This window comes from Ixodes scapularis, unplaced genomic scaffold (genome assembly GCF_016920785.2).
Source record: "Ixodes scapularis isolate PalLabHiFi unplaced genomic scaffold, ASM1692078v2 PGA_scaffold1__304_contigs__length_218370807, whole genome shotgun sequence".
Taxonomy (NCBI): Eukaryota; Metazoa; Arthropoda; class Arachnida; order Ixodida; family Ixodidae; genus Ixodes; species Ixodes scapularis.
The window spans coordinates 83,139,595-83,164,340 of NW_024609846.1; the positions used below are offsets into that span (position 1 = coordinate 83,139,595).

At 46.4% G+C, this 24,746-nt stretch overlaps 1 protein-coding gene across 2 annotated transcripts in view; it reads left to right on the forward strand.

The window, feature by feature from the left end:
• LOC8026372 (ubiquitin conjugation factor E4 B) overlaps positions 1–12,442 on the forward strand; it is a 68,100-nt gene extending 55,658 nt beyond the window's left edge. For both annotated transcript variants that reach the window (XM_029979181.4, XM_029979182.4), the window contains exons 24-25: positions 7,071–7,217; positions 10,241–12,442. In XM_029979181.4, the coding sequence (XP_029835041.3) occupies positions 7,071–7,217; positions 10,241–10,296 (203 nt within the window). In that variant the 3' untranslated portion in view covers positions 10,297–12,442. The remainder of the gene's footprint in view (positions 1–7,070; positions 7,218–10,240) is intronic.
• The last annotated feature ends 12,304 nt before the right edge of the window (positions 12,443–24,746 follow it).

The window sequence follows — 24,746 nt, forward strand, 5'->3', positions numbered from 1 at the left end:
TCCCATGCGGGATTTTTTCAACACTTGCCGTCGTTTTGTCGAGTCTGCTCATTTTGATGCCGGCTGTACTGTCCGCTACGGCCAAAATAACAAATCTAATTCTTGTTATTTTCCGGCCAAAAGACAAAATGCATGTGCGTTTTCCCATAAAATTGCTGAGGAGCACTGCTCAAGAGGACTGGTTTCTCTCTGTTTCAATTTGAAACCGGAAGTCCCATAGACTCTAGCATATATTATAATAACTCTTATCTTCCCAAGCACGTGAAATTTGTGCGCCTTGAAACACAAAGCAGACACCAGCGAAACAAGAAAGGGGCGACTGTTTTTTGCTCTTTTTCTCAGATTGCGAGCAAGCGTTCCTTCCCGACACTGCAATTGAACTTACTAGTTTACTGGTGTGTACTCATGGACAGCCCCAATTTTGCTTGGAAAGTTTGGCGCCACAAGAAAATTGTGACAGAGGTCCAGCATTGTATTTGGACCGATTCTGTTGTGCTGTCTTGTGGCTGCTTAACAAAAGCCGGTCACCGCCGTTTACGGCAAGAGGCCAGCGATTGGCAAGGCACTGATGAGAAATAAATCTCGACCCAAATTGTATCTCCAAACCAGAATGCTATCAGCACCTCGTCATTCGCTGCTCTTCTTCCTTAGGTGGCGATGCAGGCAAGTTGGTTCATGACTTGAGAAATTGGGAGCAGCGCGCAAAAAAGACGAGGACAACTAGAGTATAAGTATCTTCCTGCCCTTTTTCTGTGGTAAATGACAGGAGGACACTTATACGTACTGCTGCGTCGCATAAGCCACCGCGTGCGGGGTGGAGAAAACCGAGGAACAGCTGGTGGCAGCGTATCAACGTCTTTATTCGGTTGTGTTCCGCAATATATAGTTTTCTGAGTGGGAGGAGGATACTGATAGGGTGAGGGAAAGGGAGGAGGAGGAACGACGGGGTACCGACTATCTCTTGTGTCGGCGAACGGAAGAAACGAAGTCAGCATGCGCGGGAGTGACAATGCAGAAATAATAAGCTAGTGACAATACAACAATTTCTCTCCCCTTAATAGTGAAACCTATCTAATGGTTTACGAAGGATGGCGGCCTAGTCGGGTCATGTAGCCGCTGGTCCCTGTCGGGAGATAGCTGAGCGGTAGGCCCCACAGCCGCTTCGACGGCTTGGGAAGGCGATGCTCGACTTGAAGCCTCTGTAGCGTTTGATGCATGGCTATCTGGCAGACCCTGCGGTCTTGCATCGTGGCGGGGGAGTACTTGGTCGGTGTGCCGCCGAATAACCGCTGTCCGGTTATTCGGCGGCACACCGACCAAGTACGCCCCCGCCACGACGTTCCACGGTCGCCATCCGGGCTCCTGTCGTGGTCTTGACGCGCCTGGGTGTCCATTTCTCATCGGCGCCATAACTGCGCACATAGACGGTGCTGTCCGGTTGCACCGCCCAGTCATCACATCCCTGTGGTGGCTCTGCGACAGTTTGAGGAAAACATGCGTCTAAACGAGAACGTATCAAGTAACCCAGTAGCATCTCGGAAGGCGATTTCCCCGTGCGCTGAGGAGTCTTTCTATAGTTGAATAGCAACCTCGACAGTTTGTCTTCCAATATCTCCTCTTTCATTTTACGAAGGCCATCTTTCAGTGTTCGGACTGCCCTTTCGGCTGCTCCGTTCAACTGAGGGTGAAAAGGGCTGTGCGGAGGTGAGTGATGTGGTTTCTCTTTACGAATGTGGCAAATTCTTGGCTAGTGAACTGCGTTCCGTTGTCAGAAACTATTGTACGTGGCATGCCGAAACGGCTGAAAATGTTGCGTAGACAGCTGATCGTACTCGCTGTGGTAGCATGTTTCACGGGTACAGCTTCGATCCATTTGGAATGGCTGTCCACCACTACGAGTATCATCTTCCCAGCTAGCGGTCCTGCAAAATCTATGTGTAGCCGAGACCACTTCTCTAGGGTCTTTGGCCAAGGCACCGGGGGTGCTGCTGTCGGCATGGGCAAGTTTATTATGCAGTTGTGGCAGTTAGCCGATAGTCTTTCGATGTCGCGGTCTAGTCCTGGCCACCAAAACAACGATCGGGCAACAGACTTCATAGCCAAGGAACCTTGGTGCGTTTCATGCAGTAGCTGCAGCATTCTCGACTGGGCTTTTACCGGTATGATCGCTCGATTACCCCAGTATACTAGTTTGTGTGCCATCGACAACTCCAGCTTGCGATCATAAAATGGCAGCAAAGAAGGCTCCAGTCCCTTCGTGCTTTTAGGCCAGCCGCGCAATATGTACTGCTTGACATGAGCTAAGGTGGAATCGGCGGCCGTAAGATCTTTTAGCTCGCGCGTTGTCACCACGCCGTCATCCAAGGTCTCCAAGGAAAGAACATACTCTGGGGGCTCAACGTCATCTTCCGGCTCCGTTGACAGCATCGGCAATCTGCTTAGGGCGTCCGAGTTCAGCAACTGCTTTCCTCGTCTGTAGTGCAGCTTGTAACGGTAGCCACCCAGGTAAAGCACCCAGCGTTGAATCCGGGCGGCGGCCATTGCTGGAGTCAGACGGTCAGCTCTCAGGAGGCCCAGGAGTGGCTGGTGGTCGGTAACCAAGGTAAACCCTCGACCAAGGAGATAATCCCGAAACTTTGTCACACCAAACACGAGTGCGAGGGCCTCTCGCTCAAGCTGAGAATAGTTCCGTTCTGCTTGTGTTAAGGTCCTAGAGCGGAACCTGATGGGCTTGTGAACATTGCCTGAGGTGTGAAACAGGACTGCTCCCACGCCATACGGCGATGCGTCGCATTCTAGCTTTAGCTCCTTAGCCGGGTCGAAATGCACCAGAACCTTCGCTTCCTTAAAGGGGCACTGACACCCCAAATGTCATATTCTTTTTTATTGTCTAAAACGATGCAAATTGTAGTCATAGACACGCAAAAAAAAAACCGCATCGCAAAAAAAAAATTTTCTTGCGCGAGCGCGCGCGCCTTTTTATTTTTGCTGTTTGTATTTCCCGCGCTCACCTCCTTGCTTCTTCTGATCGGTGACGTCAAAAATCAGGAAATTTAGAAGCTTTGTAGGCGGCATTTCTATAACATTTAATAACGGCAATCGTAAAACATGTTTTTTAACGCAATGACGAACGCACTACGGCTTTTCTTTTTGAAATACCAAAAATCAGATTTCGGTGTAATGTCGCTTCCTGGATTTGTGTTCTCCCTCGGAAAACTTGGCGGCACTCGAGCAGAGGCTTATCGCCGAGTCGGGGAACAAACCGGTTTTTCCCCGCGCCGGCTCCCTTCTATCCCGCCTGCTCACCTCCCCCTCTCTTCGGGTCGCGGTAGCAACGGCGCTTTGCTTCACAGCGTGGTGCAGAGGTCCGAAAGAAAGTCGAGTCGCAGGAGACCGCAAAATTTGACTCACTACACTGGCGCGGATTGCGCGGGAACTTCAAATTCGGCATTTGGAAATTGTATTTTTAATTCACAAATACTGAATTCCCAAGTTTCGAATTTTGAGGGTAATGTCCCGGCATCATTTTCAATCGTTTCGGATAATAAAATAAATTACGATTTTGATGTGTCAGTGCCCCTTTAAGGCATTGCTTGGCCCTGTTGAAAGCGATTTCCTGTGGTTGTTTCCACTGGCATCGTGAATTTTTCTCCAATAGTCGATATAGCGGAGCGAGGAGAGTTGACATGCTTGGCAGAAACTTAGCATAAAACGTTAACGTTCCCAGGAACGAAAAGAGCTCACTGATGTTACGCGGGCTAGGTGCCTGTGCGATTGCGTCCACGTTTTTCTCAGTCGGGTGAAGGCCTTGCTTGTCTATGCGATGACCGAGATAAGTGACGGCCGGTTGACGAAAAGTGCACTTGTCATACCTCAGTTTAACACCGTGTTCGCGAAATCGCTCCAGCACGCTTTTCAGTCGCTCTCCGTTATCGTCCTTTTTTTCGGATACAAGCACGTCGTCAAGATAGGCTTGCACACCCGGCAGGCCCGCAAGTATCACATCCATTTTTTTTTTTAAAGATTGCCGGAGCAGAGGCAATGCCAAACGGAAGCCTATTATAATAAAACAAGCCCCTGTGAGTGTTGATAACACAAAGCTTCCGCGCGGCTTCATCCAATGGCACCTGATTATACGCGTCTCGCAAGTCCAAGGTGCTGAAACTTTTGCCACCATTTAAGCGTACAAAAATATACTCAATAACAGGCAGCGGATATTGTTCAACTGCGCAGGCGGGGTTCAATGTGGCTTTGAAATTGCCACAAATTCGTACGTTGCCGTCTTTCTTAAGTACTGGGACTATGGGGGTTGCCCATTCCGAGTGTTTTACAGGTGATAGCACACCAAGAGATACTAGCCGGTCAAGCTCGAACAATACCTTATCACGAAGCGCATAAGGGATGGGCACGGGGAAATCACCTTACAGAACTTTGGGGAAACTCCGTCCTTCAGTTGCAGGCTGGCTGGAGGTCCCTTGATTACGCCCAGATCCCTGGAGAAGACTTCCTGGTAGTCACTAAAGATGTTGTTGACTGATGAGCTGCATTTTGGGTCTGGCGCTGCAGAGTCGTGTCCTGCAGAATAGACATCCCGGCATCCTTCAGCTTAGCAAGGAGGTCCCGGCCGCATAGGCTTGGTCCAGAACAGTCCAGTACAGTCAGGGAGCAGTTGACGTCCACGCCCTCGTAGCACACACGGAGTTGAAGCTCACCCAACACTGGAATACGACCTGTGTAGCATGACAGCTTAACACGTGACGGCTTCAAGCACGGCCACACCTTGCGATGTTTCTCAAAAATTTGCCGTGATATGACACAAACAGGAGATCCGGTGTCGACTTCCATTGGTAGTTTTACTCCCCCCCACGTTGACGTGCGGCGAATCGGCGGTTCGAGAAAGTTCTTCCTTTCTGAAACCAAAGTCCAGATGTGCGTTTCATCACTGCCTTTCGGGTCTGACGTAGCTTCAGCAACAGCCAAGGTCGTTGCGTGAGCCAACCTAGTCACTTGGCTTTTGCGGGCAGCAGCGTTCCGACATTTCTTTGCCAAGTGACCATGCCGTCCACAACGATAACAACAAGACTTGGCCCAGCCACAGCTGTTGTCATCATGCTTTGTGCACCTGCCCCACCCTCGCGGGGCATCGCGCTTTACGTTATCTTGTGCTGAAGAATGACGACGCGCTTGCACTTGCAGTAGTGCTGCTGGCTCCGAAGACATTTTTTGGGAGTCGTTTTTGGCTGTTTCCGCCGAAACCGCTAACGCTTCGGCTTCCTCTAGTGTTAGTTCTCTTTTAGCAAGCAGCTGCTTTTGTAACGTACTTGAGCGCACCCCGCAAACAATTCTGTCCATGCGGTCCAACATGCTGCCAAAGTTGCAATTGTCTGCTATCCGGCGTATTTCAACCAGAAACGCATGGACGGACTCGCCTTCCATTTGACAACGGTTGAAGAACTTGTAACTTTCCGTTATTTCGTGCCGCTTGGGGTCGTAGTACTCATTCAGGGCTTGTACAACCTGTTCATAAGTCAAAGAATTAGGCGTGCGGGGGGCTACTCTTCCTGCTAGTACTTGTACAGTCTTCATGCTTAATGCCGCCACTAGCAGCGCTCTTCTTTTAGCCGAGTCTGTGACGGTATTAGCCTCAAAGTAGGCTTCGACCTTAATGAGATAAGGTTTCCATTTATCTTTGTTTTCGTCGAATTCCGGTAGTTGCAGGTAGGCCATAGCTGTCCTCGGGACGCTGCTGAGCTGTATGGCTGCCTCCGGGGCTTTCTTGTCCGCTTGGGCGAGGTCCGGACTCGTCGCCACTGCTGCGTCGCATAAGCCACCGCGTGCGGCGTGAAGAAAACCGAGGAACAGCTGGTGGCAGCGTATCAACGTCTTTATTCGGTTGTGTTCCGCAATATATAGTTATCTGAGTGGGAGGAGGATACTGATAGGGTGAGGGAAAGGGGGGAGGAGGAATGACGGGGTACCGACTATCTCTTGTGTCGGCGAACGGAAGAAACGAAGTCAGCATGCGCGGGAGTGACAATGCAGAAATAATAAGCTAGTGACAATACAACACCTACACTGCAGAGACTGCTTGTGTCACCCCGTCTTCAAAGATACCATAATCATTGGCAGGGGGCAAACAAAAGTGCAAAGAGAGGTGCTGGAGGCGCATGCTATCGAAAGAGCTGGCTCGGGGCTCTGCGTCAGCCAGCCTTCGGTTTATTTTCACAAAAAGAGATTGATTTTATTGGGCAGGAGATCGAACTATAGGGGGCGCTCTGACCCGTTTGTTTTCCCCACGCTCGGTGTTTACTCAACACAAGGCCTGTGCACATGCCGACAGGCCTTATGGGCATGTTCATGTCATCTTCTACAATAGAGCGCAGGGCACTGCTTAATGTAAAAAAAAATACTAACAATCGACGAAGCTACGTTTAGTGCCGGATCTATCCTCGGAGAATGCGAGCTTAACCCACTTCGGCTTTTGTGCCGAGCTGGGACCGTGCATGCTGCATTGTTCATGCAGGCCGTAGCGGAAACAAAAGAGCCCCTCCTCCCTCTCACCGGAGGACACAAACTCCAGCCGAGTGCTGACGCCGCGTTCGGTTATGTCGGCCGAGCGCTGAGTCATTGTATTTGTTGTCCCCATCCGTGTAGCTCTAAAGTTAACCGCTTGGGGCGTCAAGGTCTGTCCTCCTCCCCAATAGATGCATGGTGAGCGACTTGTCATTGGTTGTTTCGGCGTTGGTTGGCTTTGTGGTGTTTTCTCGTTTGAGCCGTTTTTAATAAAACTTCAGTTGATAGTCAGCGCTTGTCCTGTGCTCTACTCTTGTTGTCCTCGTCTTTTTTGCGCGCTGTTCCCAATTTCTCAATTCCTTAAATGGAAGGGATGGGCCTCCACGCGCCATGTGGGAAAGCAGACGCATGTGAAAGCTTGTACCGTCTACGGGACTGCATGGTACGCTTTCGGCAAACCCATCATGTTTCTTTTTTTTTTTTTTTTTTTTGAGGCCCAATATTGCTTTTTTGGTCTGATTACCGGATTTGCGGGTGTGTTCCGGCGACCTGTGCAGACCCTCTGATGGACACCCTGATGGAGGACCCCGTGGTGCTCCCCAGTGGCAACGTGGTGGACAAGGGTACCATAGTGCGCCACCTGCTCAACTCCAACACGGACCCCTTCAACCGGCAGCCGCTCACAGAGGACATGCTCAGGCCAGGTAGGAGCCCCGGCGCCCTGCGGCGATGTCAGCCGTCGATGCGGGGGCTGTATTATGGGGCGCGGGTAGATGTTGTGAAAAAAAAAACTGCCAGTCTTTAGGTATGTCCCGAAGGCGGTCTAAATTCATGGCAGTTGTGGATTCTCTATGACGTCATGGTGTGACCAAACATCACGTGACTGCATGACAGCGTGGTGTCGCAGTATCGGGTGAAGTCATGCGACTTAATGTCGCATGAAGATCGTCAGGCTGATGATGTCATGCAAACATTGTGATGTCATTGCGGTGTTCGCACGACCATCTTACTGTGAACCTTCCAAAGCGCTCATGACGTCGCCTGAATGCGCCGTCGCTTCATCTGTGCGACATGAACGTTGAGGCTACATGTCGCATGCACGAATGCGTTAAGAGCTGGCCCCATGAAATTGGGTCGGCAATTGTGAGTTGCAGTAATGGAGTGCAAAGACATAAACTAGTAGACTTGAAATTTTATTTACCTCGTGCGTCTTTAGGTCTAGGCCAGCTTGGCCCGTGCGTGCCTGTTGAAGCTGACTGATGACATGTTAGTGGCGCCGTGCAGTTACTCCATTCTCTAAGGGAGTAAAAAAGTTTGCATAGCACCGAGCATTTTTAGTTATAATAGTAGTGGATTTTGCCAATTGTCATACAATTTTTGAAGTTCCTTTAAAAAGGAAACTGAAGCGGTTCCGTGTTTTTGGAAAAACACTTAAATCATCTTCATTCTGGCCTCCACAATAACGAATATCAGAATTATATTTCATATTGATGTGCCAAGTAGCCACAGCGGCATTTTCAAAATGCCGCTGAAGTCCCTTCTTCCAGGCATGTTCAGCGGAAGGAAAAAAGTTTTGACGTATTATATAAGGAGTTCAACATTTCCGCGCATTCCGCAAGCCTGACCCAAGCAGTCAAGGAATGCTACACACATTCTCCTTCAAGCAGCAAGCGCAAGGCAATTGAAACCTCTGGGTATGACATCACACCCAGCGGCTGGTTTTTCGGTTTTTCTCATGTCTATTGATATGTTCGGGCCAAATGCTTGTGATATTCAAATTCACGGGACAAAAATATGCTAGAATTCACCTCTAGCTTCTCCTCTTCAGCTTCCCTTTGAATGCACCACATAGAAATTTTTTTCTTCTGCAAAATAGTGCTCGAAACAAACTCTTCACATTCGTAAGGCATGAAGCATTCATCACTTTTGGAACATTACATTTAGGGTGTACCGTATTTTCCGAACTATAGTTCGCACCCGGTGTATGGTCCGCAGGGGCAAATTTCGCGTAAAAAACAAAAGTTTCTGCTTAGATAGTCCGCACCTGGTGCATAGTCCGCACCTGGTGCTTAAGGGGTGTCCAAACAGGACACTACAAAACCCGCGACTCTGGCAAATCGTGCCGCGCTCTGCCGCGATCCGCTTCCGGCCGTCGGAGGGAAATTTCCCTCCGTCAATTCTTTCCGGGGGGAAACTTCCCTCCGTCAAATCTCCCCCTCGCTTCCTCCACGGCGGCCTTGCTCTGCTTATCACGTGGGTCCGGAGAGCCACTCACACGCTCTGTTGGCTGTCGGTCAATTGCTCAAGGCTTCCGCTCACAATACGGAACCGCATCGGACGCCATCACGACGAAAGCGAATCTCGACAAAGAAAGCAGATCCGAGGCGGGCGAAACGCACCCTTCGACGCAGGAATGTCCCAAATCCACCCAAAGCCGGACCTCCTTGGCCTTCGAGCCGAGGTGACGGCGGTACGCGAGGGCGTTGACGAGGTGAGACAGACGCAGGTGGCGTGTGACGTCAATCTGAAGAGGAGAGCAGTCATGATCGTAAAAATTTTCACGACTCCTGCAAACATTTTCACGACTCCGACAGACCGTAAAAATAGAAGCGTCCGCTTCGATTTTCACGATTTGTCGGAGTCGCGGGTTTTGTAATGTCCTGTTTGGACACCCCTTTAGTCGACACGAAAATCTTGCCATACGCAGCACACCTTGACATATATCTGCTTTCTTAGCTCACAAAGAAGCCTATAATATACATAAATCATCATTAACATACTCTTTTATTCACAAAATCCGTCTTGTCATAATCTGCGATGTACAAAAAACAAAATTCCTGTATAATCCGCACGCGTAGATAGTCCGGGCAGCCTAAAATTTCAAGTTTTAAACATGTATAGTCGTGGACTATAATCTGGAAAATACGATAGTTTTTTTGTTTTTTTTTTGCAAAACAGCATTTACGAGGCTGCATTCCTTTTTAACGCAGAATGCGTTATGTGGCTGGCACCTAATCCTTTTTGGTCACCAAAAGGAAACGGTAGTCGATAAGGCGATTAGCAGTCAAATACTGACAGAGAACTTGTCCCCTCACGAATTGAACACCAGTGCCAGCCAAACGTCTTCCTCGAGTGCATCCGTGTTAATCTAAACGGTGGGAAAAAAACTCGTGAGCTGACCTACAGCGACTCTCTGCTCCGTAAAACAAGTGCGCTCCAGACTTTACCAGAGAAAGAGCATAAAAGAGAGCGTCAGAAAAGCAAAGGAAAGAAGCAGCCGCTACTTTAGATGTGTTCACTTTGTGGCAACTGGTTGAGGTAGTTGGCTCAAGCTGGTGCCAGGACCCTGCTTGGAACTGTTGCGTTTCAATTGTTCCATTTTCTGCACGCTTTGTCCAGTGCATCTCACGCTCCAACAGGCTCCGAGAAGGTTGCATTTGCATTGCCATCGCAGAAGATGGCACCCAGCTATTTGTGCCATCCGATCTCCATATTAGTACTGTTTCTTCACACTAACACATCGCGTCTGCGTTACCACTGCCTTTGCCACGCTGGTACAGCAAAAGGGCGACTTTTTCTTCGGCTACTTTGTTGTTTGCTGAACTTGCATAGATGGCCGACTTCAATGGGTTTGCACCGCACCTGTGAAATGAGACAGTAAATTCCCTCTTTAGTGCATGTGGGATGCAAAAGTGGCCGTATCTGACCCCTTCCATTTGCCAAACAGCCGAGGACCTCAAGCGGCGCATACACGAGTGGAAACAGTCCAAGGCCAGCCAGTGAAAGGGCAGCTCTCGACACCGCAGCCATGGAGCCGTTCCCACTCCCACCGGCGACCAGCCCCGACCCGCCCCACGTGCACTGGCTGGTGGTGTGCGTTGGTTCGTTTGCTCCGACCAGTGCCCGACCGATGGGCCGCTGCAATAACTGCAAAGTGCCAGGACTGTGGGTTGCCGGCGTGGTGCAAGGGACGGATTTCTGTCGCGTGGTTCTCTCATCCGTTTTGTTTTCTCTCAGACTTCCATTCTCAAAGTGTCTGTTCCATCGACGTTTCAGTGTGGGCGGTGCAGCGGACTCTGCCCGCTCTGGCTTGTTGTTTGTTCGTGAACGTGAGTTGTAGGTCGGAGAATGTATCTTGAGAGGAAGAGAGCCCAGGGTTGTTGTTGCTGTTGGCCAGGTGTGTGGTATAGCCACGTCGTCGTTCGTCCAACGGCGCAGTTCAGAAGCAATGTTTGGTTTACTAAAGGGTGAAGTCAGGTGTCATGGCGGAAATGTGTGTTCTTCATTCGAGTGGAAACGTTGCTATAGTCGACAGGTTGAAACCCCCCCCCCCCCACTTCTGTAGATGGGTCTATTCTTCTTTGGCAGATGCATACTTTTGGTGGATCGACTGAGCAAAGTGCAGTCAATGCGGATTGCAAGTTCGTCTCTTGCACAGGGGGTTGCGATGATGTCGGAATGGCAAGCTCTTATTGGCTGATTGAAAAAAAATAGGGGGTAGACCTCAAGACACCTAGCATTGAGGTCTACCCACTATACTTCCAATCAAAGCCAATCGGAACTCTGCGTCGTTCTGACGTCACCGCAACCCCTGTGCAAGAAGCAGACGACTTGCTCCCCACATAGGAAAACATTAATTTGGACACCGCATTTTGTATGTCTATATTTTACCCGAAGTTTGGGTTTACAAAGTAAAAACTGGGCTAAAGGAGACAGGTTTTGCTTTCACATTGATCGTGGGCCATGTTCACACATACAGTCTAAGCTCATTTCAACAGACCTGGTTACAACAGACATTTGGATGTAACATACCAGTTTGTGAAGTTCAGTTGGATTTCCTCTACGTATCATTGACTCAACTTTATATCTGCATACAACATACTCCTCTTACAACAGAACGAAATCTTGGTCAAATTCAAGGTTTGTTATAACGAGCTTAGACTGTATTAAGTGCTTCATATTTTTTCGTCATTGAGATTTCTGCATTAGCAAGTAACACGGGCACGCTTTTGGCTGTGCCTGTGTTTACTTGCCAGCACCCAAGCTGTTTATTTGTTGAAGTAACTAGATTTGGTCAGAACACAGGACCTGATTTTCATACTTTTCGTTTTCTGAGATGCTGCTGATGCAACTTAGGTTTAATTACCTAACGTGCTACTGCATTGAAGAAGATCCACATGGCCAGATGCACATTACTCCGCTGATCCACTGATGAGTATTACCGTAGTACAACCTCTTCTCACGCTTTCTAGCAACCGCCCGAGGCTTGCGTGGGGCACCTTTTGTCATCACGGTCACTGCAAGACGTCATCGAGAGAAATGCATGTTAACGGGGGCTAGACAAGGTTGCCAGCTCAGATTGAATCATGCCCTTACTCCAAGCCTGGAAATGCCACAAGCTTGGAAGGACTGATCACTGCATTTGCAGTTTCAGATGCAGAAGTTGACTGGTACATCTTCACATTTGGCACTTTGATGGCAAAGCATGCCTCTGACTGAGCAACATTCTTTCTAAACGGATTCAGTTTTTTTTGTTTTTTTTGTAGGCTGTTGCTGTAAGAGGAGAGCAGGGAAGAGTAGGAGTTGTGATCAAGCTGAGATGCTCAGAGAACCTCCGAACGACTCTGTGAAATGCTTTCCTTGCGCAGTGGCGTGGCTCTGTCGTGCGATCGTTGTGGGCATCCGTTCCTTGACAGGATGTGGTGTCGGATGAAAAGGTACAGCATTGTGGCTGCTGACCTCTGTGTAAAGGCTCTGTATGGACCTTTTTTTATATAGATTTGTATCATTATACGACACATTTCCCAATGTGAAAAGTCTTGCCAGACAAATACTGTGTGTGGCCTTCAGTTTTTGTAGAGGAAAAACATTTTGTATGCTTCTTATAGTATACACACTTTTGTCACGATAAAGATTACTGAAAAGCCGACACTTGGTCTGTTTCTTTTTTTGTTTGTGGTTCATGTAAGGAATTTGTACTTTGCAGGTAGCAGTGGGAGGGATGCATCTACTGTGCATGTATGGAACCCCATTAATATGTTTTTCAAGGAACTGGGAAAAACAATACATGCTCTTGCAGGAGGCTGTAGATGCACGGCCGGGCTTACTACATCGCCAGGGGGTCTAGGACTTTATGGTGTAGGGCGTTTCGGCGTAGGACGTTTCGGTGCTGACTTTTCGGTGCGTGGACATTTCGGTGCACGGACTTTTCGGTGCACGGCCAATCAAATTTACGGGTTTCTTTTAGTTTCCTCTAAACGTAAAAGCACTATTTTAGCTAGAAATTCATTTTTTTTGCACTTTATAATTTTTTAGACTTGATCATCCATTTACGATCACTTACCGTAAAATACCGCGCATCCGCCCGTTCTACATCCAAATTTCTAATATATGAAAAAATATGCACAGTACATTTATATGTAAAATTGATGACCGGACAAGCGCCCATCACCCGTTTTTTCGCGATTATCTCTAAATATTGAGTGGGCGCTTGCCCAGTGTTTTACGTACTGATATCCCACCAAAGTGACTTTGTTAGGCGCAGTACTATCCTACGTGAGGATTGGAGACTTGGGGCGTTCTGGTTTGTTTTTGTCGGGGTTTCTTTTCCAACGTACGCGCTAATCACATGTCTCAAGTTATCTTGAACAATCTTAAGCTTCTTGCTATTGGGGCCTCTCCTACATAGATTACCAATAATAAAGCCCACACCTTTAGACAGGGCGCTGAGAACGCCTGTATTGACCTTGCGCGTAAACACAATAAGATGCGTCTATTGCGTACGTTTGAAAAGAGACACCGGAAAACGAAACACAACGTCCAATGTATCGAGCCTTCCTGTAGGACTGTGCTGAGCCTAACAAAGTCGCTTAGGTCGTATATAGGTAAGTGGTCGTAAATATATAATAATTATAATAATAATAATAATAATAATAATAATCTTTATTTGCAAAGAAGTTTTACCTCGGGTGGCTTGCTCGGCTAAACAGAAAGGTGAAAGCCCGTACGCTTGTGCGTCTGCTAGCCAACCACCCGGTTGGCTAGCCACTGATCTCTATGACAATTGCTGGATCGCGTTTGCCCGCTCCGCGAATGCGGTCACTGGCGGCCATCTTTAGGTAGAGTTATATCACCTCTAGCCAATGTAAGCTGCTGCAGCCGCTATCATCCATCCATGGCAGATAGCGTTTTGGCAGGTGGGGTGGTCAAAATAGCGTGGGTGATATTGCGTGCTTGATTAAAATTATTTGACGAAACATGTTTTTGAAACACGGCGTGAACAGTAGTCCGGTTTTTGAGGACCTGGTAAAAGTTTCACAAAATCGCAGCACCGGGAGAAAAGCAGCACAGTACGTATCGAAAGTCGCATCGAAAGAAGCATCGAAAGCAGACTTAGATTAGATTAGAACGCGATTTATTAGCCAAAAAATAATCAGGGAGTGGGATTGGGGAGGGCACCGGTGACTGAATTCGAGGTCTGGGTGCTGGCATATTAATAAAAATCAGGTTAGATGAAAGAGTCTACTTTGGCCTCATGGACGAAGTCCAGTAGGCTTCGTAGAATCTTTCGTTGTCGGTCTTCATTTCCAGTCCAGTCCAGTCCAGTCCAGTCCAGTCCAGTCCACGAAAGCAGACGACGGTACGGAGTCTGCTTTTGATGCGAGCTGCGCTGCTTTCTGCCGGTGCTGCGCTTTCGTAGAACTTTTGCCGGGTCCTCAAAGATAAGGCTACCGTTCACGCCGGGTTTCAAGAATCTGCTTCGTCGAACAACTTCAATCAAGCACGAAATGTCACCCACGGTACAGTGTACTAGATCTACGGCTATTTTATGGCAGCCTGCCGCCATTGCGCTGTCCGCCATATTACTATGATGGCTAGAGATGATATAACTCTACCTAAAGATGGCCGCCAGTGACCGCATTCCGGTCCATAGGAGGAGCTGGTCAAACGCGATCCAGCAAATAGACATAGAGATCAGTGTGGCTAGCAGACGCCAACCGGGCGGTTGGCTAGCAAGTCTACAAATTTATAAAGTGTGAAAAAAATCATTTTGAGATAAAATGGGACTTATTACTTTAAGAAAAAAACAAAACAATTAATGACCGTGCACCGAAATGATCGCGCACCGAAATGCCCTACACCGAAATGTCTAGATCCGTCGCCAGGTGTCCTAGGCAAATTAATTTTGGCCCTCCTTATCTTTCTTGGATAAGCTTGAATATGAGTCATACATTGGTCCAAGTTATTTCGCACAACTATAGAGCAGCTGAAAGTCAATTTTCATGCAGCAGAAAGAAGGTTTGAAGCATGTATACATTTTCATTAATTGCACTGCAAATACTGTTAGGATTTATCTGTTTGCCTGGCCAACTAAATGACAATGCATTTGCCCTCCCATGTCTGTGGACCTTAGAGTCACAACGCCGCACCACATAAATCGCGTAAGTCCAGTAGCGTACCAACTAGCTCGAGCGAAAGGGCAAACCAACAAACTTCAAAACTTTTGACTTCCCCAGACGAATTGTGTCGTTCTGTGCCCCAGGCGCTGCGGCGTTAGGACAAAAGGATCCCCGTTTCGGAAAGCAGCGTAGGATAGAAGGAAAGACGCGATAGACCAGTGAAGGCCAAAGTGACATGGGGTTAGAGCCGCAGTCAAAGCTACAAAAGTTCGGAGAGCCGCAGAATAAAAGGAGGAAGGGAAGGGGGACTACTTTAAGAAGAAAGGATATAAGGGAACAGTCCTTTCCAAAGGTGACAACTGTAATTGTAGACTACAACAAAAAATTAAAGGGAGATTAGGGTGACCACCTGTCCCGCCACTCGCGGGACTGTCCCGCATTCAGGGCTTGTGTCCTGCGTCTCGCAAGAAATGCCAAAATCTTGAAAATGTCCCGCTTTTCCCACTGCTGCAAACTTCACTCTGCAACTCATGGCGCTGCTGAATAACGGGGCACGGGGAAGTGCGGAGGTCGCTGCCAATCTTCCAGCGATGCAAGCATTGCGGGAAGCGACCGTCCTTTTCGCATTAGAACTGACGCGCCTTTCTGCCTCTCTTTCCTTGGATGCGAGAAAATTGCCCGCCAAAAGTTGAAAATAAATTATTGTAAGTATTTGCAAATCGCGCTGTGTCAATGCAAAAACGTTGCTGTCAACTTTTTTTTTTTTTTTTTTTTTTTTTTTTTGTGAAGATGGCTACACAGGACAAAACGACTGCAGCTCACAACGGTCAAGAACAACACATAAGGTTCAAAATTTCTGTTGGAGCATGTTGGTAAAAATAAGAATCAACAGGAAACAAGAAACCATAAAATATTTACTGTTTCTTCTTTCCTTCTGATGCATTGAGTTCTGGTGCAGACGATTTTATGTTTTCAACTTAGGCACAATGTGCCATTAAAACTCAAAATATATCACTGGGAGTGAAAATTATTTGAGCTTAATTACCGCAATACGATTTGCAGCTGTATAATATGCTTTGAGACAAGCCAGGATGTTAAATGTGCTAGCAGAGCCACATTTCGGTGCGCCTGTTGATAATTTTCCTCGAATATTTATTTTTTCTATGCACCCAGTCAACACACAACATCCTGAGGACATCCTCAAAAGGTCCTATCATCCTCGTCCGCTGAAAGTAGTCCATGGAATGTCCGCAGGATGAATCCTACGGGCCATCCGGAATTCGTCATCAACGTGGCGTCCTGAGGACATCCTCAGAAGGTCCTTGCATCCTGGTCCGCTAAATTCGAGCAATGCCTTGCAGGTTCTTCGAATAAGCTTTCGGGATCAAATATGGAAAAAAAGAAACCACTGCAAAGCCAAAATGCTGCTAAAAAGGTTAAAACAGTTTAAACTAGTTTAAACCGCCGACCAGCGCGCGCCAAGTTCATACAGCGATTGCGTGATGTCGTCGCAATGCGGCTTTTGCTTTAGAGCTTGACCCACATGCCAAAACCGCCAAAACGTTCAAGACATATTTAAAACAAAACCACAGAAATGGAGTCGGACATAAAATCTACATAAAATCCCAAGTTGATTATAGTATTTAAAGATTTTGCTGTAGAATACACTATGCCGCCGAAGCAACGGCCGAATCCGCTTTCTGCACACTGGCCTAGACCTGTGCGCCGGTCAGAAATCGCCGGCGGCGGCGCGCCGGTGTTTGTACCTCCGGCGGCGGCGTGTTGACGGCGTGGGGATCAACGGATCGGCGGCGGCGTGGCGCGGAAGAGGGAGGGGAGGGGGGGGGGGGGGGGGGGGGGGTGTAAATTAGAGAGTGAAGGGGTGAGAGAAAGGAGTCATTTGAATTTGGAAAGCAAGATGCAAATACCATAAAAAGGAACACACTTTTTTATTCCATTTTTTTTTTCTGGAGAGGTATACATGGGCAGACTTGTACACGTTACTGAAAAATAGTAAGGAATTACATTTACAATTACTCAAGGCTAAATTGTAATTTATTACGATTACAATTACCCTCCCATGAAAGTAATTGACCGTTACCCGAAAAAGTAATCCGTTACTTTCGTGGCGTTACTTTTAACATTATTGTTATCAAGTAAGAAACAAAGGGAAGAGGGTTATTCAAGTTCTTATTCTTGCCACCTGTTCCTTTTAATGACCTTAAGTATTTTGAGCAACAGCTGGCTCTTATATGTCTCGTCAGACATTTTGCATTATCTCTTACTCAATATGTCGACTGCTACGCTGAACACAGTTTGAGCTGAGGCACTGGATGGGAGTGTCATATTGTTCCTCACGGATGCTTCATGCTCTGCATTGAGCTTTTTCAGCGAAGCAAGGGAAGTACTATTTTCCTCGCGAATGTAGAGCAAAGCTTCGTCGTTGCAGCCGTTGCCTGCTATTTGAGAGATTTAGTAGATCCTTCCGATGCCTCCCATACCCGCAATAACGGTACCCGTTAACGATATGATGCATATGCAAAGACGGCGGCGAAGTATCGGATATCGTTATCATAGTCATCGGACCGATCTACTAAAATTCTCCATTGCCTAAATCGCGAAGCCGTAGAAGTCATCAATAGCAAAACACAGTTGTAACAGTAAGGTGATAATTAAATAATAAATAAGGTTTGGCTCGATATTCTTCTTCCTTTGGTTCTGAACAGTTCGAGCCTCACTTGAGACGTTGGGGTGAATAAAAAAAAGTTTCCACTATATAAATATCAGTTATAAAAGAAAAAGAAGGACACTCATAACAACAATTAATTAGAACATCGGTTAAAACAGGGAAATGTAAACGCACGTTCGCCGTGTGTATCTTTTTTGGTGCTGTTCAAAAACGCACGGAGCACGAACCGACTGCAGTTTACTCCTGTGTTCTCCAGATAGACGTCCGCTGATGCCACGAGCAGCAAAGAGTAGCGCTATGGCCCCACTCACAAATTTCACCCTCTCCTCAAGCCCAGAATATCAAGTCTACGTCAGCTACCATTATGTTTCATTTGTAAAAATATCTGCTTGAGATAAGATGCGTCCTGCTGGGGCAAAACAGGAAGAAGAAGAAAGGAAGACTGTTACCATATTCTAAATGCTCGCAAAAAGCTGACTCACAAAAAGGGTAGGGTAGACGGAGCGTTGTCTCCTGTTGTGACATCATGAAAATGGTCGTAGTCACTATATCCGAGAAAGACATTGTTAATTCTTATCAGTGCACTTACCGCCTCGAGCTTCTCGAAGAGGCGCACAATCACTTGGTATCCTCCTCTCCCCGTCTTCGATCGCAAAGAAAGACAAAGGGATTAAAAAAAAAAAAAAACGGAAATAACCTGCCCCGCCCCCCCCCCCCCCTTTTTTTTTTTTCTTTTCGTGAATTGTTCATTTCGATTTTTTTTACATTGATGTTAGGGTAGATTCAGGGGCTTGGTGTTGCAAAAAAGGCTTTGAGGAACTGAAGAGTGCCAAGCCTCCCTTTATGCTAGTCGATTCGCGTGACAGTGCCACTGCTTTCGACTTTACAAAAAAAAAAAATCTTTATTTGGAATGGGGGCGGAGGGGGGGGGGGGGGGGGGGGTTGGTTCTGACAAAAAAATGTAACGGATTACAAGGAATCCGTTACGTCAAAAATGTAAGGGAATTACTTTAAAATTACTCTAGAAGATATGTAATTATTCCGTTACAAAATTACTGATAAATGTAAGGGATTACAAGTAATTTCGTTACTTGTAACGGATTACGTACAAGTCTGTACATGGGCCTTCGCTGTGAAGAGTGCGTCTGTTAGAAGAATCAGGTACTTCGGCGTCTTATTTATTCTCGTTTGTAAGAGAATATGTCGCCGGCTGGCAGCCGCGGTGAGGACCGACGACAACAGGTATTTTATCACCGCGTTCCACTTCACCACGCGCTTGTCGCGCGCCCCGTGCCTAACAAGTCGTCCGAGCACGTCCTTCGATTTCTAGAACTCGTACTCTCATTCGGTACGCCGGAAGCCGTCATCACCGACAACGACAGGGTCCTAACCTCTCGTTCGGCTTCGCGGCACTTCGCCGACAGGCACATTCAGAGCATCCCTAACAGTACCTTAAGCTCCCGAAGGTAACGGGTTGTCGAACGCGCCAACGGAAAAATCCTTCCATGTCTGCGCGAAAGAACGTCAACGGCGACATCGACCATTAATTGGAGCGATTATCTCCAGGCAACCAGCTTTCAAGTGAACCAGCAGCCGTACGCCGGACTCCAGACATCACTGTTCGAACTCCTGTTCAACTTTGCCCCACGTCGACCAATGGAATTTTCCCCGCTTCCCGACGAGGTCGGCGACGTCCGCGCGAACTGCGACGCTGCAAACGCGAACTTCGCTTACCTTCATGGCATGAAGCGTTCCTACGATGCAAAACATCGACCAGCTTCATACAGCGTCAGGGACAGGGTAGGGTTCACGAACGGCCTTCCTACCTCGAAACTTGGCCTGCTTTTCCACGGACCGTACGTTGTCACTTAAGTCATTACCAACGTGAACAATCAAACCTACACCATTTCCGGGTTTACCCCGCAAGGCACACCGGATTGCCGCCAAGCTGCCGCACGATAGCTCTTTTTTTTTTTTTTTTTTACAAACAACCTGCAGTGATTGACGTCGATTTCAACCAACTCGCCTTGCGCCGCGGCAGATCCTCCGATTACAAGCGCATCACGCCGACGCCGCCCTCCACGATGGCTAGACGCATAGCAGAGGATCATGACAACATTAACAAAATGTGCAAGGGCGCAAGCAAGGATTTTGAGCTCGGGAGTGTAAGCAAATACGCTGGCGGCGAAGACCCGTAAGGAGAGCCTCCCCGACTCGACCGGATGGGGGCTCGACTTCGACCCCCGATGCTGGATCCCGGCGTGGAAACGAGAAAGGAGGACCCCTAGAAGCACGACGTGACAGGAACAAGCCAGGCGTGTGGATCAAAATAAAATACGTTTGAAAAAAGCCTGAAAACGGAGGCGAATATAGCCCTCTTGTATCAAATTATTTCACGAAGTTTTCATTAAATCGGTTTGCAGTCTACAAAATCGGTCATTCCGTTATAACACTTTTAAAACACAGGCGAGCTGGTAAAGAACTTCCATAGTAACGGGAGACACGGCACGATAACAATAACAGACAAGACAACAAGTCTCAAACACAGCTTTTTTACCCGTTTTCACGTCAGGAACTCTAGTAAAGGGTCCGACTCCTCGCGAACCATTATTAATTTCCACCTTTATGCGGAGAATTAAGGTATATGTGGCTGGATTCTACTATATATATTATCGAGACGTACACGTTCCAGCGCCAAAATCATCGCTTTTTCCCCCACGACCGAATCTCGTAAGTCTTCGCGTCGTAAGTCTTCGCGTCGTTATTTCATGTATGTGCTCTCCCCCTCTGTAATGCCCTCGGGCCCTGAGGGTACATTAATAAATAAATAAATGCTCAAAACTTTCTTTTCTGGTTGAAAAAAAAAAAAGGGGGGTATAGTTTATTTGAACAACGAACGCTCTTATATATACGCCAAGACCCTCACCACCAAAAAGAACTCTTTAAAAAAAAAGGGTATCACCACACACCCTTTTGTCCCATATAACGCACCCCAAAACTCTAGTTCGACGCACAGACGGCCATACATTTTACGAGGGTCTTGATAACGGAGCGATATAACTTATTAAATAGCTAAAGTACGTATCAAAGACCACATAAAGAAAGCACTGAGGTTTTGCAGTAGGACCAAGAAAACCCCGATCATTATTTTTTTTTTGTAGTCAGTAAAACGTACATTAGCTATTTTAATAAGTTGTACCACACGGCTATCAAGCCTCTCGTGAAAGTTAGTACTGTCAAATCGACGTCTGAAGTTTTAGGGTGTCTTATATGGGACAAAGGGTCTAAGAATAGACCCTTTTTTAGAGTGTAGGTCACTGAAAGCCGGGCATTCAGACAGATCCAAATGATTCATCGTCACACCAACCTGCCTCCCAGACGACCCCGCTTGATGACTGACCAGCCACATGCGATAACAGGCAACTCCATCAGAACCCTTACTAATATGATACACGCGTGACGAGATGTCCCTACAGCGTGCAATTCGCTTAGTCGATGAAACGACCGTGTCGACAAAACGTGTGTCCGTGAAACGTGTGCCTATGAAAAGTTGTCTGCGATACGTAATTCCACGAAACGAGTTTCGACGAAATGAGAGGGTTCCTTTACACAAATCCTGCCTGAAAAGTTACATCTGGGTTCTTATGTTTCTTTCTGGCGCCGCTGAGGACCACCAGAAAGGGGGTTGACCTTTCTAATTTGTGCTGAGGTTTGAAAACTAAATTTACACCGAACCTATTTGCCACTGATATAAAGTTATGAGAGATCCATGGTAGTAAGGCACACACACAACATTCTTCACAACAGGTTTTTCCACAGGAGCCGGATTAAACCTTCAGCACCTTGAGCACAACTCTAATAATTACATCGTGGTGATGGCCCGCTTCCAAACGACGCATCTTTTGCAACTCAACTGCCTCAACAACCCAAAACATACGGGATTCTTTACAGGCGTTATCCATCGCAGACGCAATTAGACCACTCTTAACTATTTTCAAGTGACAGCTGTCAGCTGCCAACAGAGGTTTGGCTGATTCCTTGCCGCACCTCCAGCACAGGCCCTTTTCCGTGTACAACATTAGGTCTATAAGTACTTAATTCGACTGTTGCGATGGCAGGATTGTGTGGTCCAATCGACAAGGACCGCACAACCGTGTCAACGTGAACATAAGTTGTTTAAAAAAAAAAAATCTCGGACTACACTGGAGCAATTCACGACCCGATACACAGACCCTGATTTTTGAATAAAAAGAGAACCATCAAAGCCCACGGCAGTGGACTCTAAATGAAACTCCAGAATGGTGATAAAACTATCTACATCAATCCCAGTGGCAGACTGCCACTTCACTAGATTATCATCGCACCACCTTCTGACCCTTATTAACAGCTCCGACTTATCCAGAGTAATAAAAGTCCTTGATGTCTACAGTTGTCACATCGCACCTTCTCCCATGATGCGGATTCAATATTTCAATCAATTGCTCAGAGTTTTTGAGTGACAATGGACTGTTGCTCCACTCCTGTCAGGCATTTGTGGATAAAAACCGACAACACCTTCTGCCAAGCTCAATTTTCGTTCACAACCATTTTAACAATTACACCAGGATGGAATTGTTACAGTTGTGCTCAAGATGTAAGGAACGTACGTTTAATCCGGCTCCTGTAAAAAAAAAAAAAAAAAAAGAAAAAACGTTTGTAAGGAATGTTGTGTGTGTGTGCCTTACCGCCTTGGAATCTCTCATAACTTTATATTAGAGGCAGAGAGGTTCGGTGTAAATTTAGTTTTCAAAGCTCAGCACAAATTAGAAAGGTTAACCTCCTTTTCGGGTGGTCCTCAAGGGCAGAGTGTCGAACCGATATTTTTATCGGTTCGGTTCGGGTTCGGGTTCACGGCTTTCGGTTCAGTTCCGGTTCAGTTCCGGGGCGCAAAAATAACGGTTCGAACCGGTTCGAACCGGTTTGAACCGCTAAATTGAGAATATATTTTCTGCGTTGTTCTGTCAATAGGCACTATTTAGGCCATGAAACTAACTGCTGTAAACAATCTGATTTTTGCGAGGACCTATTCTTGAGAATTTCGCGAATCGCCTACAAATCGCGAAAAGTGGGTCCCGCGAACAATTTCGGTAGAATGTAAACAGATTGAAATTTATAGTGAGATTCCACCGCGTCGAGAAAATTACAACCCACGAATTATTCCAAAACTTCAGCTTTGACTTAAATCGCGAAATATTGAGCCCACGAAAAATAAGTCGTTTACAGTATATAGTTTTCTTTTTTTTTTATCGTTTGTTCAATTCAGTTTTATTTTCAGGTACAAAAATTATAAAATTCTGTTATTTATACCTACACAACAAGAAAGGAAAATCTACATTAACATACCAAACGTCGTGTTTGTACGACTCAACCTCCCTTCGTTTACCAGAGTCACATACATTGTACCTGAATCGCAATGTTTTCGCGAAGTGAAGTAGGTTGCCTAAAATACCCGTGATTGGTACAACTTTGTATCGCAGTATCAGATGTTGAATCGTGGTTTTGCCCTTGAACTAAGAAATTAATTACAGTGAATAAAATCATGAAATGGGCACCTCGTCGCCATATATACCATAAAATGTGTTTTACGGAATACGTTTCACAATATATATATGACAACGAGACGACTGAGCTTAAGGCAATATAATTTTAAAAATGTCACGAAAGTCACGGGACAAGTCCTTCCACTCTATATTTTATAAAAACACTAAGCGACAATCACAATGCTTGTTTTTTCTAACTAGCATTGTTTGCTCTTAGCACCATGATGGGGGCGACGAATCATGCGAAAAGGAGTGGCTGAAATTGTTCACTCTAACCTATGAGAACCTTCGTACTGAGATCAAATCTGACTTAAAACAGTGCTTACCCATGTGAACATTTTCTATATTGGATAAACTGGCATAGCCTGGTTCTGAGGTTTGCTCTTGACAAAATGCCGGTCAATTTAATTTGCAAATAAGCATCACCCTCTCTAATTGATGATTTTTGTTAAATAGAACAAAGTGGGATTTCATGCTCTACTCAATTCGGAAGCTACTTAATGGGACACTTTCTGAGAGTTTAAGTGTGCAATCGTCATAGTTCCATCATTCGTTCCAGTAAAAAAAGGCGGTAATAAAAACACATAAAAAACGCAATAATAAACTTCTATATATTTGAGAAGTTATATATGCGTGAGGAACACATATAGTTATTTAAACTAGCTTCAAAATAAAAAACAACAACATTATTTAAAGCTTTTCCAAATCACCTATAACGTGTCTATAGAGGATAAAAGCGCCGAAAAAGATTTGCAGAACATCTTTCAGATAATTTAAAGGTGCATTTACTTATATATCTTTGAGGTGAGGATCTTCTATTTATGCTGCCAAATATTCAGACAGGAATTAAGTATATTTGTATTATCATCGATAAATTTGACTTTATGAAGTTCACATAACTGCCTGAGACCGACACGGAAGGACGATACTCGAAAATACGCCAGCTGTTGAGTCTTCGGCAACGTGCTTTTGTTAGCTGTTTTGCAGTGTAAAATACTGGGTTGTAGGGTATGCCAAAAAACACTGTGGTCACATGATATATCGCAAGGCAAATACACGAAATGTGCAGAAATAAGGAGATGACACGCAATTTGTTCTAAATAATCCATTACACAACGCTTTACTGCAAAAAGAAATGCATAGAAATGCGTACAATTATATCCCTAATTAAACATAGATTCCGCGCAGGGCAAAAGAAGATTTTTGGAATCCTAATATAAATCACTTTTGGGCGTCAGCTTGCCTCAGCTCGAAACGTCGCGAGATACTACCTCGGGAGGCTAATGTTACCTTAGGTTTTACGTGCACTTGTTTTGGGGCCTTACTTCACGACTCTGCTCTTTGTCAGTCATGTGCTGCAACATTTCATTAGGCTGCCGTATATCATCGCGAGACTGCTATAAATACTACACAATTTTACACCTTGGACGTATACTGCTAGTGTTGCGAACGTCGCACTTCACCAGAAAGCTGAAGTATTTAACATGGTTTGCACGTGACGTAATCGCACTAGATACTGGTTGTCATTGAAAGTTGTTCTTGCTGAGAATATCAAATCCGATGGGG